The 12,990-nt window shown below is 41.8% G+C and overlaps 1 protein-coding gene across 5 annotated transcripts in view; it reads left to right on the top strand.

The window, feature by feature from the left end:
- Window positions 1–12,990, top strand: part of STON2 (stonin 2) — a 153,010-nt gene that overhangs the window by 127,717 nt on the left and 12,303 nt on the right. For all 5 annotated transcript variants that reach the window (XM_045451769.1, XM_045451768.1, XM_045451770.1 and 2 more), the window contains one exon: window positions 8,912–10,750. In XM_045451769.1, the coding sequence (XP_045307725.1) occupies window positions 8,912–10,750 (1,839 nt within the window). The remainder of the gene's footprint in view (window positions 1–8,911; window positions 10,751–12,990) is intronic.

Raw genomic sequence — 12,990 nt, 5'->3', positions numbered from 1 at the left:
AAAAACAATGAGCTTTGGGCAATATGGGTGAAAAGGGAGTGATTTACAGAGATTTTTTCAGCTATTGTCAATTGCCCTTAACCTTTCTGTGGGTGATCTTAGACTGGCTAATGGTACCCCTACCACCAACAGACCTTTAGAACTTCTCCTGGAAGCTGTATTATAGTCTAGCAGAGTTAACACATGGAAAGAAGGCTTGATACAGACTCCGTCAGAGTGCCCGCTCTGCTCCTCATCCCCAGCACACATGCACCCAAGCAAGCATCTGTAATACTGTGTGAGAGCCCCCAGCTCTGTTCCTTTGCCCTTATCACAACCCCCCTGTTGAACTCACCGGGTCAACCTTGGAGAAGTAACAGCCCCTGTCACTAAGACTCACGTGGGTGGTTGCTGGGGTCTTGCCTCACATGGTAGCCAGATGCATAGTGAGTAAGGATATGGGGGCACGCATGAGTGACACATCCACAGTGGCAGAGGGACAGGCGGTCCTAATGACTCAGCTATCCTGGTCACAGTAAGGGCATGGGCACTGTAGGCTTGCCACTCTTTCAGGACATTGTCCCAGTGGCCCTGCAGGTAGTCCTTGTCCTGGTCCCCACCTCTGACACTTCCTGGGTATGCAAACCATGCTGCACTTAGAGTCAGGATGGAGACCCTCTTTTTTCCTTGCCATTCCCTTACGTTCTCCCTTAGGGTAACTTCTGGATGCTTCTCTTCTTTTAAGCTCCTAAACCAAAAGAACCTTTTCTACTTCTCATCACACCAGAGATGAGTTGTTGTTGTTGTTTTTAATTTCTATTTGAACATAGTTGACGCATAAGGTTACATTCGTTTCAGATGCGCAACATAGCGATTCAATTTCTCTTATACCTTACTTTGCTCACCACAGTGTAACTATCTGTCACCATTCAATGCTGCTGTAGTACCATTAACTATATCCCCTATGCTGTGTTCTTTGTTCTCATGACTTACTCATTCCATTACTGGAGGCTTGCATCTCCCAGTCCCCATCATTCGTTTTGCCCCTCCCCCCCCCCCCGCACCCCTTTCCCTCTAGCAACTATGTTTGTCCTCTGTATTTATAGGTCTATTTTTGTTTATTCATTGTTTTTTAGATTGCACATATGAGTGAAATCATATGGTATTTGTCTTTCTCAGTTTACTTATTTCACTTATCATAATACCTTCTGGGTCCGTCCATGTTGTTGCAACTGGCACAGCCTCATCATTTTTATGGCTGCATAGTGTGTGTGTGTGTGTGAGAGAGAGAGAGAGAGAGAGAGAGAGAGAGAGAAAGAGAGAGAGATATTCCTTATCTGTTCATCTGTCTGTAGACACTTAGGTTGCTTCTAGATCTCAGCTATTGTAAATAATACTGTAATAAACATAGGGGTGCATATATCTCATCAAATTAGTGTTTTCATTTTCTTTGGTTAATACTAGTAGTGGAATTAATGGGTCATATGGTAGTTCTATTTTTAATTTTTGGAGGAACCTCCTTACTGTTTCCACAGTGGCTGTACCAATTTACATTCCCACCAGCAGTGTGTGAGGGTTACTTTTTCTCCACATCCTCACCAATGCTTGTTATTTCTTGCCTTTTTTATTTTAGCCATTCTGAATGCTATAAGGGAATAACTCATTGTGGTTTTGATTTGCATTTCGCTGATGATTAGTGATGTGGAGCATCTTTTCATATGTCTGTTGGCCATTTGTATGTCTTCTTTGGAAAATGTCTATTTATGAGACCACAGAAGAGTTTTATGGTCCATTAAGCAGAGCTTCATTGCCCGTTCAAAAAGGCTTAGACTCTAGAAAGTCCTTTGTTCACCCCTCTTTGGTGTGCTCAAATAGTTGAGGAAGGAAATACAGGAGCTTTTTTGCTATGGCAATGACAAATAAATAAAACACAGGTTGGCTTCTCAACAGGCCTTATTACTAGTTAAGTCTTTGATATACCTCAGTGTGTAAAATATTAAGAGATTAATTTATAAAATGGAATGTTGATTTTTCAATTTGTTATAGATATTGGCATCTATCCCTGTTCCCTGCCTATGACCTCTGCTGGGGAACTGGAGGGAATCTCTCAGACAACAGCAAGGTGTTTTGGTAGGATCTCTGCCCTGACGAGAGTTGAAGAATAGTCTTCGTCTAAGACAACATGAGAAGCTGATATTAAGCCAGGGAACCAGTAAGCCAGTTGAGTGGAGATTTAGTTGTTAGAGGAAAGGAGCCAAAAGCAGGGATCCAAAGGTTGAGTACCGGTGAAGTGGGGGGTGATAACACAGAAACAAAAGTTTAGAACCAGAGAGAACAAATTCACCAGGAACACACAGGTTCCTGGGACAGTCATCAAACTTAAAGTCTGATGCTTGCTTTTCTGAGCAAGAGATGATATATGTTGCTTTTCTGAGCAAAACAGAGATGAAGAGTGTTGGGTGAGCTCATCTTGATAAGCAGGGGTGGGGGGAGTTGGCAGAGCAATTGAGTACTGCTTCATAGGTCCTCTTAGCAAATAGACACCAGAATGTAGTGTCAAATGCTCCTGCTAGGAAGTCTGTCAACTAGTGGTGAAGTACTAGTTTGAATTGGCTTCTTCACTTTGGGGATATCCCTGACCAGGTAACTTTACTGGCGCCAAATCATCCCGTCTCCTGGATAATGCTAAGGACAGATGAAGACTCAAAAACCCTCTGGCTCTCTTTATCAGTGTATTGTGATGACTAAGCAGGTCTCAGCTTGCTTTATCCAAGTTGGAAGCTCCGTTGATAAGGTTCAGATGACGAATTCTTTTCTCACCCTTACACATTCACACATCAGGGGCTGACATCACCTGACCTTATGCCCAGAGGCTTCTTTGTGTAAATGGATGTAAATCCTTGTTTAGTTAACTTCTTTTCCCCTACTGAACAGTGCTCCCAAAAAGCTGTGTGTCAAGGTAACTGTTGCCCATCTCAAAGGCAGTGGGAAAAATTAACCAGATTTTAGCTTAGAGAACAAGCATTAAGAAAATAACAGAGGTAGTGAACATTGAAAGTAGGACTTTGTAAATGTTACCTTGGGTACTTTACTTAAACTTCCTGAGCCCCTCAGTCTTCCCAGCAAAATGAAGGTCAAGTTTTATTATTTCTAAAATCTCTTCAAACCTGAAAATTCTGTGGTCCTCTTTCCACTTTCTAGATCATTCCACAAATATGTAACGGCCTGCTGTGCATCTGAGGCTGCTTATACAGTTTTAAGTATATGCTCTTGTGTGATAGTGACTGCTGTCTCATCTAGAGAAAACGGCAATAATCTAAGAATATTTGTTCTTGCCTCTGCAAATAAATTCAATGAACAGCGCTCAGTTTTTGCATTTGTCATTGCATGAACAAATTAGGTTAACAAATGGAGAAAGAAGAGGGCGGAGTATGTGCTGTATTCAAAATATAGAAACTTAGTCTTCCCCCATAGTTCTTACTTTTTCTTCGGTTTGGTAACTTTGACTACCATTGTAATCATTTAACTGAGTCTTTGGGGCACTTAAAATAGATTGTGGTCTAGCATTGAAAGAATCCACCGTGTCTTTTTTGTTGGCATCAGTAAAGACATTAGGAAGCTCGTAGGTACTAGCTAGCTCTCCCAGTGGGCCGACAAGAACCTGATTTTTATACATGGCTTTGGTTTGGCAGCAGCCCAACTCATAATAAAAGTAATTTGGAGGTAGCAGGTGGAAGAGATAGTAATTAAAATTATGCTGGATTTTTGGCTTTGGTTTTATTTTAATAAGTCAATAAAATGAAATTCTGGATGATAGTTAATTCTGTTCTGAGCATAATTAGTTTTTGCCTGTTTCTTACTGAAGAAATTTGCTGGCTTTTTTTTTTTCTTTCTCTCCCCTCATTGTTCTCAGTACCAACTACATTAGTCATAAGTGTCATGGGAAAGATCTAACTGCTGCTTTATCAACGTGGATTACAGCTAAACTGTTCTCTTTCTCTAAGGTTAATTAGCAGGAGTGCTAAGGATGTGTTTTGACCTTTTACTATTTCTCTTGTAAGCAAACAGCATTTTCTTAAAGAATACAGATTTAATATTTTTTAAATCGCCTCTTACCCCACAGGAGACACTGGTTTTCACATCAAAATATTTTGAAATATTATATTCCAGTGCTTTTTTAATATATGTATACTTTATATCATGAAAATGTATCCTTCTAGTAGGAGTAGTGATAGCAGCTAACATCTACTGAACACTTACCATTTATTACTTGCCAGGCACAATTCTAAAATCTATATTAAATTTTCCCAACAACCCTGACAGGTAGGATTTAATATATTTTTTTAATGTTGTATTTATTTATTTTGAGAGAGAAAGAGAGCAGAAGCAGGGGAGAGGCAGAGAGAGGATGGGAGAGAGATAATCTGAAGCAGGTTCCACGCTGTCAGCATAGAGCCCGACACGGGGCTCGATCCCACGAACCTTGAGACCATGACCTGAGCTGAAATCAAGAGTCAGACACTTAACCAACTGAGCCACCCAAGAGCCCCGGGATTTCATATTTTCTTAATGCCATAGATGGGAAGACTGAGGTGCAGAGAAATTTAAAATCTTGCCCAAAGTCACATGGCTAATGTGCTACAGGTAGGGAATTGAAACCAAGGCAGTTTGACTCCAGATTGTAGGCTCTTGTTACTGTTCATGCAAAATGTATGTCATAATCAGCTTCTGTATGAATAAACATGTGTCAATAACATTTGCTTAATAGCTGCATGGGATTCTATTTTAGGAGCATAATACTCGATATAAACCATCCTCCATCGCTGGGCATTTATGTTGTTTTCCCATTTTTCTGATACAAACATTGCTGTGATAAACCTACACTAAATGTATCTCTGCATGCCTGTATTGTTCTTTCCTTACAATACAGTTGTATGAGTAGAATTTTGGGGTCACATTTTTTGAGACTTTTGTACAAATTTTCAAATTGCCCCCAGAAAGATTTTTTTTAACTTTCATCAGAGTGTAAGTTTCCTTGTGTCACCAATAATGATTATTATTCTTTCCAAATTTTTGTCTCTATGGCACAGAGAGAATTGTATTTATTGTTTTACAAAAAGGTTGAACTTCTTTTTTTTCCAAATAGTTATTACACATTTATATTTCTTCATTAGTGAATTATTCCTTTTTAAAAACATTTTTAAAATATTATTTACCTTTGAGAGAGAGAGAGAGACAGAGTGCAAGCAGGGGAGGAACAGAGAGAGAGAGGGAGACACAGAATCCAAAGCAGACTCCAGCCTCTGAGCTGTCAGCACAGAGCCCGACATGAGGCTCGAACCCATGAACCACAAGATCATGACCTGAGCCGACGTCAGACGTCCAAACAACTGAGCCACCCAGGCGCCCCTCCCTTTTTTTTTTTTTTTTCAAAGTATCTTTATTTTAAGAGAGAGACAGTGTGAATGGGGAAGGGCAGAGAGAGGGAGAGAGAGAATCCCAAGCAGACTCCACACTGTCATCACAGAGCCCGATGTGGGGCTCAAACCATGAACCATGAGACTATGAAACCATGTTCTTATCCTATTTTATTTTACTTTATTTTTGTAAGGGTGTGTCGTTTTTATTAAGAATACACCGTACTATTATATGAAGGACGTCAAGTTTTTGTCATATATGATATATATGTTTCCCCAGAAATTTTACATACAGATGAGTTACTTTTTATATGTGAAAGTCTCAAATAATGTAATAAAGAGATTTTAATTACAAGAGACTCAGAAAATATATGACCTAATCTTTGCAAAAACCATTGAAAATCCCAGTGATAAATGACAGAAAGTTAAGAGCTTACAAATAGAGAAGTCAGTGTTAATAAGGGATAGTTTTTCAAAGTAGTGTTTGTCAGTCCTTGGGTTTGCCCCAAGAAATGCTTTATTTTCATGTGAGCTAGAGACACTTTTGCTTTTCATCTGTAAAAGTATCTTTATTAAGACTTTTTTATAAATTTATTAATTTTGAGAGAGAGAGAGAGAGAGAGCACACAGGGGAGGGGCAGAGAGAGAGGGAGAGAGAGAGAATCCCAAGCAGGCTCTGCACTGTCAGCACAGAGCCCGATGCGGGGCTTGAACCCTGAGATCATGACCTGAGCCAAAACCAAGAGTAGGATGCTTAGCCGACTGAGCCACCCAGGTGCCCCTAAGACATTTTTTATTTAATAAATGATTTTTTAGGGAAAAAAATCTCCAGAAATTTGACTTATGTTCCACTGCCGTGCCAAATAATGGATTTTTTAAAGCAGTTTGTAATCATGGGAGATGAAACTGTCAAAGGAGAGAATATTTTGTAACAAAGTCTTTTAATACTTTTCAATGGCCATCAAAGAGAATATAGAATCTCTAGAAATTAATTTAATTAAAAACTTTCCCTCCAGATTTAAAGAAGATTCATTTAAATTGTATCCTAAGTCTAATGCTTCAAAACTGTCTAGGACTTTGTGTGATTTTAAATAGCTTCATTTAAAAAGAAATTTATTGTAAGAAAATTGTGTCAAGTGGAGACAAAGCCTCTTTTTTTTTCCACCCCCCTTCTTTTTTGGCTTCATAGAGGAAAATGAGAAATGCTATTTTGGGGACAGGATTCCCAGCAGAAGGGAATCCTTTGGCAGCAAGAATAAACAGCTTTGGCAGAAAAGCACCCTCCAGAGGAAAAAGACTTGGGCTTGTTTAAATGAGGGAGTGGTCATGAACCCCAAGGCAAAAAGGATATCCCTCCACAGGGGCTGGGTCAGTATCAGGCTGTTCGGGTGGGAGCACTACGGTTACAAAAGCTCCTTAGAGTGGCTTCATAAGAAACTGATGTTTTGAGATGCAACCCCAGTTGTCTAGGGAGGATCAGTTACTGTTCCAAGGAAGTGATTGTATTTTACTCCGGGCCACACTGTTCCCTTTAGCCTTCATTATGATAACAATAGTAGTTGTTGCAGTAATAGTAGTAATAAGGATAATGATAATAATGATAAATAAAATAATACATAAATCCTACAAACCTGGGTTTTCTTGACCCCTTTCCCTTCATTTTTTCAGAAAATAAAGCACACATCTACAAAAGTGTATTAATGATTAATTTGAAGGGAAGTCTCATTTTTAATTTTAAAATGCTTTGAGGGACACCTGGGTGGCTCTGTCAGTTAAGCACCTGACTTCGGCTCAGGTCATGAGCTCACCCAGGTTCATGGGTTTGAGCCCCACATCGGGTTTTGCACTGACAGTGCAGAGCCTGCTTGGGATTCTCTCTCCCCTCTCTCTCTGCCCCTCCCTCACGCTCTCGCCAAATAAATTAAAAAAAAAAAAAAATAAGATGAATGACAAGCAGCCATCCCACCACATGTAATTCTACTTCCATTTATGTGCAGCATTACTAATTTGGTTTGGTCGGATATGATATTCGTGACAGTTAAGGGAAGTGGTCAGAAAACTCAACTACTTGACTCAACCACTGAGCATCCATTTCTCTTTTGTGCCACATTATTGGAAATAGAAACAGTGGGTAAAGTGGTGGCAGAGGCCCCCTCCCTCGACATTTCTCCAGGAACAGAGTAAATAGAACTGCTCCAGTGCAAACTCTTTTCTCACTTAGTCACTCAACAAACTTTTACTGAATATCTACTGGATGCCAGACACAGATTTGTTTTCCGTGCCACTCCTTCATCAGAATCCACTCCTTGCTAAAGGCTTCACTTTCCCCTCCCTTCCCACAGTGCCTGCAGACACACAGGGTCTTGATGCTGACTGAAAGGTTTGGATCTTTCCCTTATGGAAACTCGAGTCCTGCCTCCCCTTCCTTGAAGGCCCTGCCAGGGTGGAGTTTTATTTGTAATAATACTTTTTTATCTGCATAAAATAAATAAACTCCAAGATGGAAAAGTATTTTAGAGAAAATAGAAGAAATTATAAGTATTTCCTCATGTTATTGCATACTTGTAAACATTTTAATGGCTGGGTATTCTATTGTGTACCTCGGTTTCTTAACATTCACCCAAAACTTCGTTCACAATTTAGATTTATTTCCTTAGGGAAGAATTACAAAGTTATTATTTATGCACATTTGTAAGGCCTTAATACAAATGGCCAAACCACTTTCAGAGAGTTTGTAGCAACTTAGAGTCCCATTAAAGGTCTATTTACTGTTCATATCATAGTACCCTTACCTTCATTGAAGAGTAAAAACTTTAAGAATCTTCACTGATTGTTTTTAATCTGCATTTTTTTTCTTATTTCCAGTGAGATTGGACATTTTCACATGCTTATTAGACATTTTTAGTTTCTCTCTCCTGAGCTTTCTGTATGTGTCCTTTGTATTTCTATTGGAGTTTTTATAGCCTTCTTATTTACCTGTATGACCTTATTCAGGATGTTAACACTTTGTTTTTAATATTTATTGATCACATTTGGGCAAATTCCCCCCAATTACATTATTTGTAATCATATTATCACTTAGAGCAGATAACTTGTCTTGTCTAATGAGATCAGCTTTATATCATTTTATGTAGGAGGTGGTTTTCAATGTCTAAGAATTAAGAATGCATACTTTATAGCACAGTAAAAAAAAAAAATCTATTGTAGAAACTTCTATTAAGTAAAGGGAGACTGTATAAGAGTTAAACTGCAAGGGACCTTGGGCCTTTCAGTGCATCTGTATTGATAGACCTATTTGTATTCTTACTGCATTTGATGTGTGGCCCCTTTGGTGTGCTTATTACAAAATTATGAGATTCTGTGCCCAGACTAGCACTTGAGACAGGTAGTGAGCTGCTTTTGAATTTATCAGATTCCAGATAAAATTCTACTCATCCTTCATTCCCATACCTCAGTTTCCTGTACTTGTAGAGGCCCTGAATAGCAGCCCTCATAAGCTCTCCTTTTTCTTGCAGACAGTTCTTCCTCACTCCAGGAAGATGAAGAGGTAGAGATGGAGGCCGTCAGCTGGCCGGCCAGTAGTCCAGCCACGAATGGACACCCTGCAACTCCAGTGACTTCTGCTCGTTTCCCCAGCTGGGTCACTTTTGATGACAATGAAGTCAGCTGCCCTTTGCCACCAGTCACCTCTCCCCTGAAGCCAAACCCACCGCCTACTGCATCTGTGATCCCAGATGTACCTTATCACTCAGCTGGGTCATTTAAGAAGAGGGAACGTCCCAAGAGCACATTGATGAACTTTTCCAAAGTTCAGAAGCTGGACATTTCCTCCTTAAACCATCCGCCTTCCATAACCGAGGCTCCACCTTGGAGGGCAACCAATCCTTTCTTGAATGAGACTCTGCAGGATGTACAGCCTTCCCCCATCAACCCTTTCATTGCTTTTTTTGAGGAGCAGGAGAGACGCTCTCAAAACAATTCCATTTCCAGTGCCACAGGCAAAAGCCAAAGAGATTCTCTCATTGTCATCTACCAAGATGCCATCAGTTTTGATGACTCAAGCAAAAACCAGTCACACTCTGATGCCGTTGAAAAACTCAAACAACTCCAGATTGATGATCCTGATCACTTAAGCAGTGTGACACTACCAGATGATGACCCGAAAGCCTGGATTGAACTAGATGACCACCCACCTGGTTCAGGGCTGTCCCAGCCCAGGGATGGGTGGCCAATGATGCTAAGGATCCCTGAGAAGAAAAACATCATGTCATCTAGGCACTGGGGACCCATCTACATCAAACTGACAGACAGTGGTTACTTGCAGCTGTATTATGAGCAGGGCCTAGAAAAACCATTCCGTGAGTTCAAGCTGGAGATCTGCCATGAAATTTCGGAACCCCGGCTCCAAAACTATGACGAGAATGGCAGGATCCACAGCTTGCGAATAGACCGTGTCACCTACAAGGAGAAGAAGAAATACCAGCCCAAACCTGCTGTGGCCCACACAGCAGAGAGGGAACAAGTGATCAAGCTGGGCACCACCAATTACGATGACTTCCTCAGTTTCATCCGAGCCGTTCAGGACCGGCTCATGAATCTGCCAGTGTTGTCAATGGACTTAAGCACAGTGGGCTTGAACTACCTTGAAGAGGAGATTACTGTGGATGTCAGGGATGAGTTCTCTGGCATTGTGAGCAAGGGAGACAACCAGATTCTCCAGCACCATGTCCTGACACGGATCCACATTCTGAGTTTCCTCTCTGGGCTTGCAGAGTGCCGCTTGGGCCTCAACGATGTCCTTGTCAAAGGGAACGAAATAGTTTCCCGGCAGGACATCATGCCGACCACCACCACAAAGTGGATCAAGCTCCATCAGTGCCATTTTCATGGGTGCGTGGATGAGGATGTATTCAACAACTCCCGGGTTATTCTGTTCAACCCTTTGGACGCCTGCCGGTTTGAGCTAATGCGGTTCAGGACAATATTTGCAGAAAAGACCTTGCCTTTCACACTGAGGACAGCAGCAAGCATCAATGGGGCAGAGGTGGAGGTGCAGAGCTGGCTGAGGATGTCAACCGGCTTCTCCTCTAACCGGGACCCTCTCACCCAGGTTCCCTGTGAGAATGTGATGGTTCGTTACCCCGTGCCCAGTGAGTGGGTGAAAAACTTCCGCAGGGAAAGTGTCCTGGGGGAAAAGTCTCTAAAAGCTAAAGTGAACCGGGGGGCAAGTTTTGGTTCAACTAGTGTATCTGGCTCTGAGCCTGTCATGAGAGTAACTCTGGGAACTGCCAAGTACGAGCATGCCTTCAACTCCATTGTGTGGAGGATAAACCGACTGCCTGACAAAAACTCGGGTAGGTACAGGCTTCTCTTCTGTGAAAACTGCCACATGGTTACAGAAGAGCAGGGGTCCAAGTTCCACACTCTGTTCCCCTATGAAATGCTGGTTTCTGTTGGGTGACAAATGGTAATGGAGGAATGGGACCAGAAAATCAAAAATACTTGTGCGGAGTAAGGAACAAACGGGAATGACCCAGTTCACAACATGTTCTCACCCCTTTGTTATCACGCTTCTTCCAGAGAACTCTGCATTATTAGCGGGTTGAGCCGCTAAGCACGTTTCCAGGGCAGCTTATGAGTTTGTATTCTTTTCTGACGCATATAAGTATTATATGTGGTGCTGGAAGCTGTTTCCAGATCCTAGCAGGCTTCTGGGTTCTGAAGAGGTATCTTTCTCAGTTAGATTTAAGATTCGAGTCACCATGTGCAAGACCTGTCAGTCATAACATCTCCAACTTGGAGTTGGGATTTGAGGATGCAGGAAGGGGAGAAATGGCCTCTGATGAGACTGAAGATCCAGCCAGGACCAGAAGGTCCAATAGGGCTGAAATTCTGTCAGACAAAAAAACCAAATCAATAAAGGAAGGTATGTTTGAATTACACAAAGAAAGCAAGCTAACCAGCCCTAGCTGGCTTGCTCACGGCTATCAGGGGTGCTTTTGTGCTTGAGTGAGCACAGAAGGCAATGACTTTCCTCAGGGGTCCAGTGAATTTAACGAAATGACAAAACTAGGGAGTGATCCAACTAGTTCTAATAGCCCTATTTCTTAGAGGAAGTCCGAGTGACTCCAATGACAGGCAGTAAGCTCATGATCCTGTGATCCTTTAAAGCACTTCTCTTCTTGTTTATAATAAACTGTGCCCATCTGTTAACAAATAGATATCCGAGCCGAGCAAAAGGAGTAAAGTTTAGAAAAACTCTTGATGGAAATGTCCTTCTCTTATGCAGATATTCTTCCATTCTACTATTAAATCCTAGTGGTGTGTTTATAGAGTCTTCATTTCCTGTTCTGAGGGTGGACTGGTCCTGTCATCATACCCAAAATGTATCGTGATGTGATGGCAAGAGGCAGTATGATCTGGTCACCTCCCCAAGCAGTCCAGGGGGGTGGAACACACCGGGGCATTCTGTGTCAGACACTGGGTGTAGCGGTGCAAAATGAAAAGACAATTGGACCTCTGTGTTTGAGGCTGGGTTGGCCATCCCCCGCCCCCCTGCCATTTCTAAACTGACAGGATTTTTAAAAACAAAGTCTTCCTCTCTGTGCTTGCATATTCGTTTCTCCCGGTCAGCACTGTATTCTCCTAGTGATAGCACGGTGATCTCCACCTCAGCCATGGGGCCCGCCTGAACTGATGGAGGAGAGGAGAAGCCCTGAACTGTCCTTTGGCACAGAAGACCCTGAGAAGAGAACTGAGGTGGTAGGAAGCAAATCACTGTTTAACCTGCTGGAGACTTGACATCAGAAAAGACAAGGCCTCAGGTTTATGTTTATCAGAATGCTTAGCTCTTCAGTTGGTTACCTATGGATTCAGATAACTTCATTATGGGATTACTGAGTTTTCAAGCTGGAAGGGGCCTTGGGAATAACTTGAGTCAAACCTCTTCATTCTACAGATGAGAAAATTAAGGACCGAGAGTGACATGACTTATCTGAAGTCACAAAGCCACATCCAGGGGTCTTTTCTCAATACCACAGCTGCCTCTTAGTAGAGGACACCAAATAGACACAAATGTGAAGTAACTTCCTCTAAGGGAAGAGAGATTTTCAGTTTTCTCAATGTGTACACCTCTATCTCATTTGCTTCAAAGTTCTTTCTCTCAAATATTTAAAAGTACTGTGTGAGGAGTTTTGGTTATAAGCAGCAAAAACAAAACGAAACAAAAGATTGTTGGAGGATAGCTCAGAGCGCTGAAGGAAAGGCTGGAAGGGTTGAATGAGCAGGCATAGAAAGGATGGCTCTTGAAAGCAGAGCTGTGAGATGCCTCCTCAGTCCGCAACTATTGGCATAAATCATCACAAGCCGTTTTCTGTCGAGTCAAGGGGAAGACAGCGCATTTTGACTGACATGACCTCCAAAATGACATGCAGTGCTGGGGAAGATTATCTCCCAAAGCAGAGGGAGGGGAAAAAGATTGTTACCAGAAGAAAGGGGGGAATGGATGCAGGACACGGGTAAATATAGGTCTTCAGCAAACACGTTCTTTAATGCTTTCCCAGCAGGTGAGTGTTCAGTAGGCTCAAGGCCAAGT

This window comes from Leopardus geoffroyi, chromosome B3 (genome assembly GCF_018350155.1).
Source record: "Leopardus geoffroyi isolate Oge1 chromosome B3, O.geoffroyi_Oge1_pat1.0, whole genome shotgun sequence".
NCBI lineage: Eukaryota > Metazoa > Chordata > Mammalia > Carnivora > Felidae > Leopardus > Leopardus geoffroyi.
The sequence above is the reverse complement of the archived record's forward strand: the minus strand, read 5'-3'. Positions and strand labels throughout refer to the sequence as shown.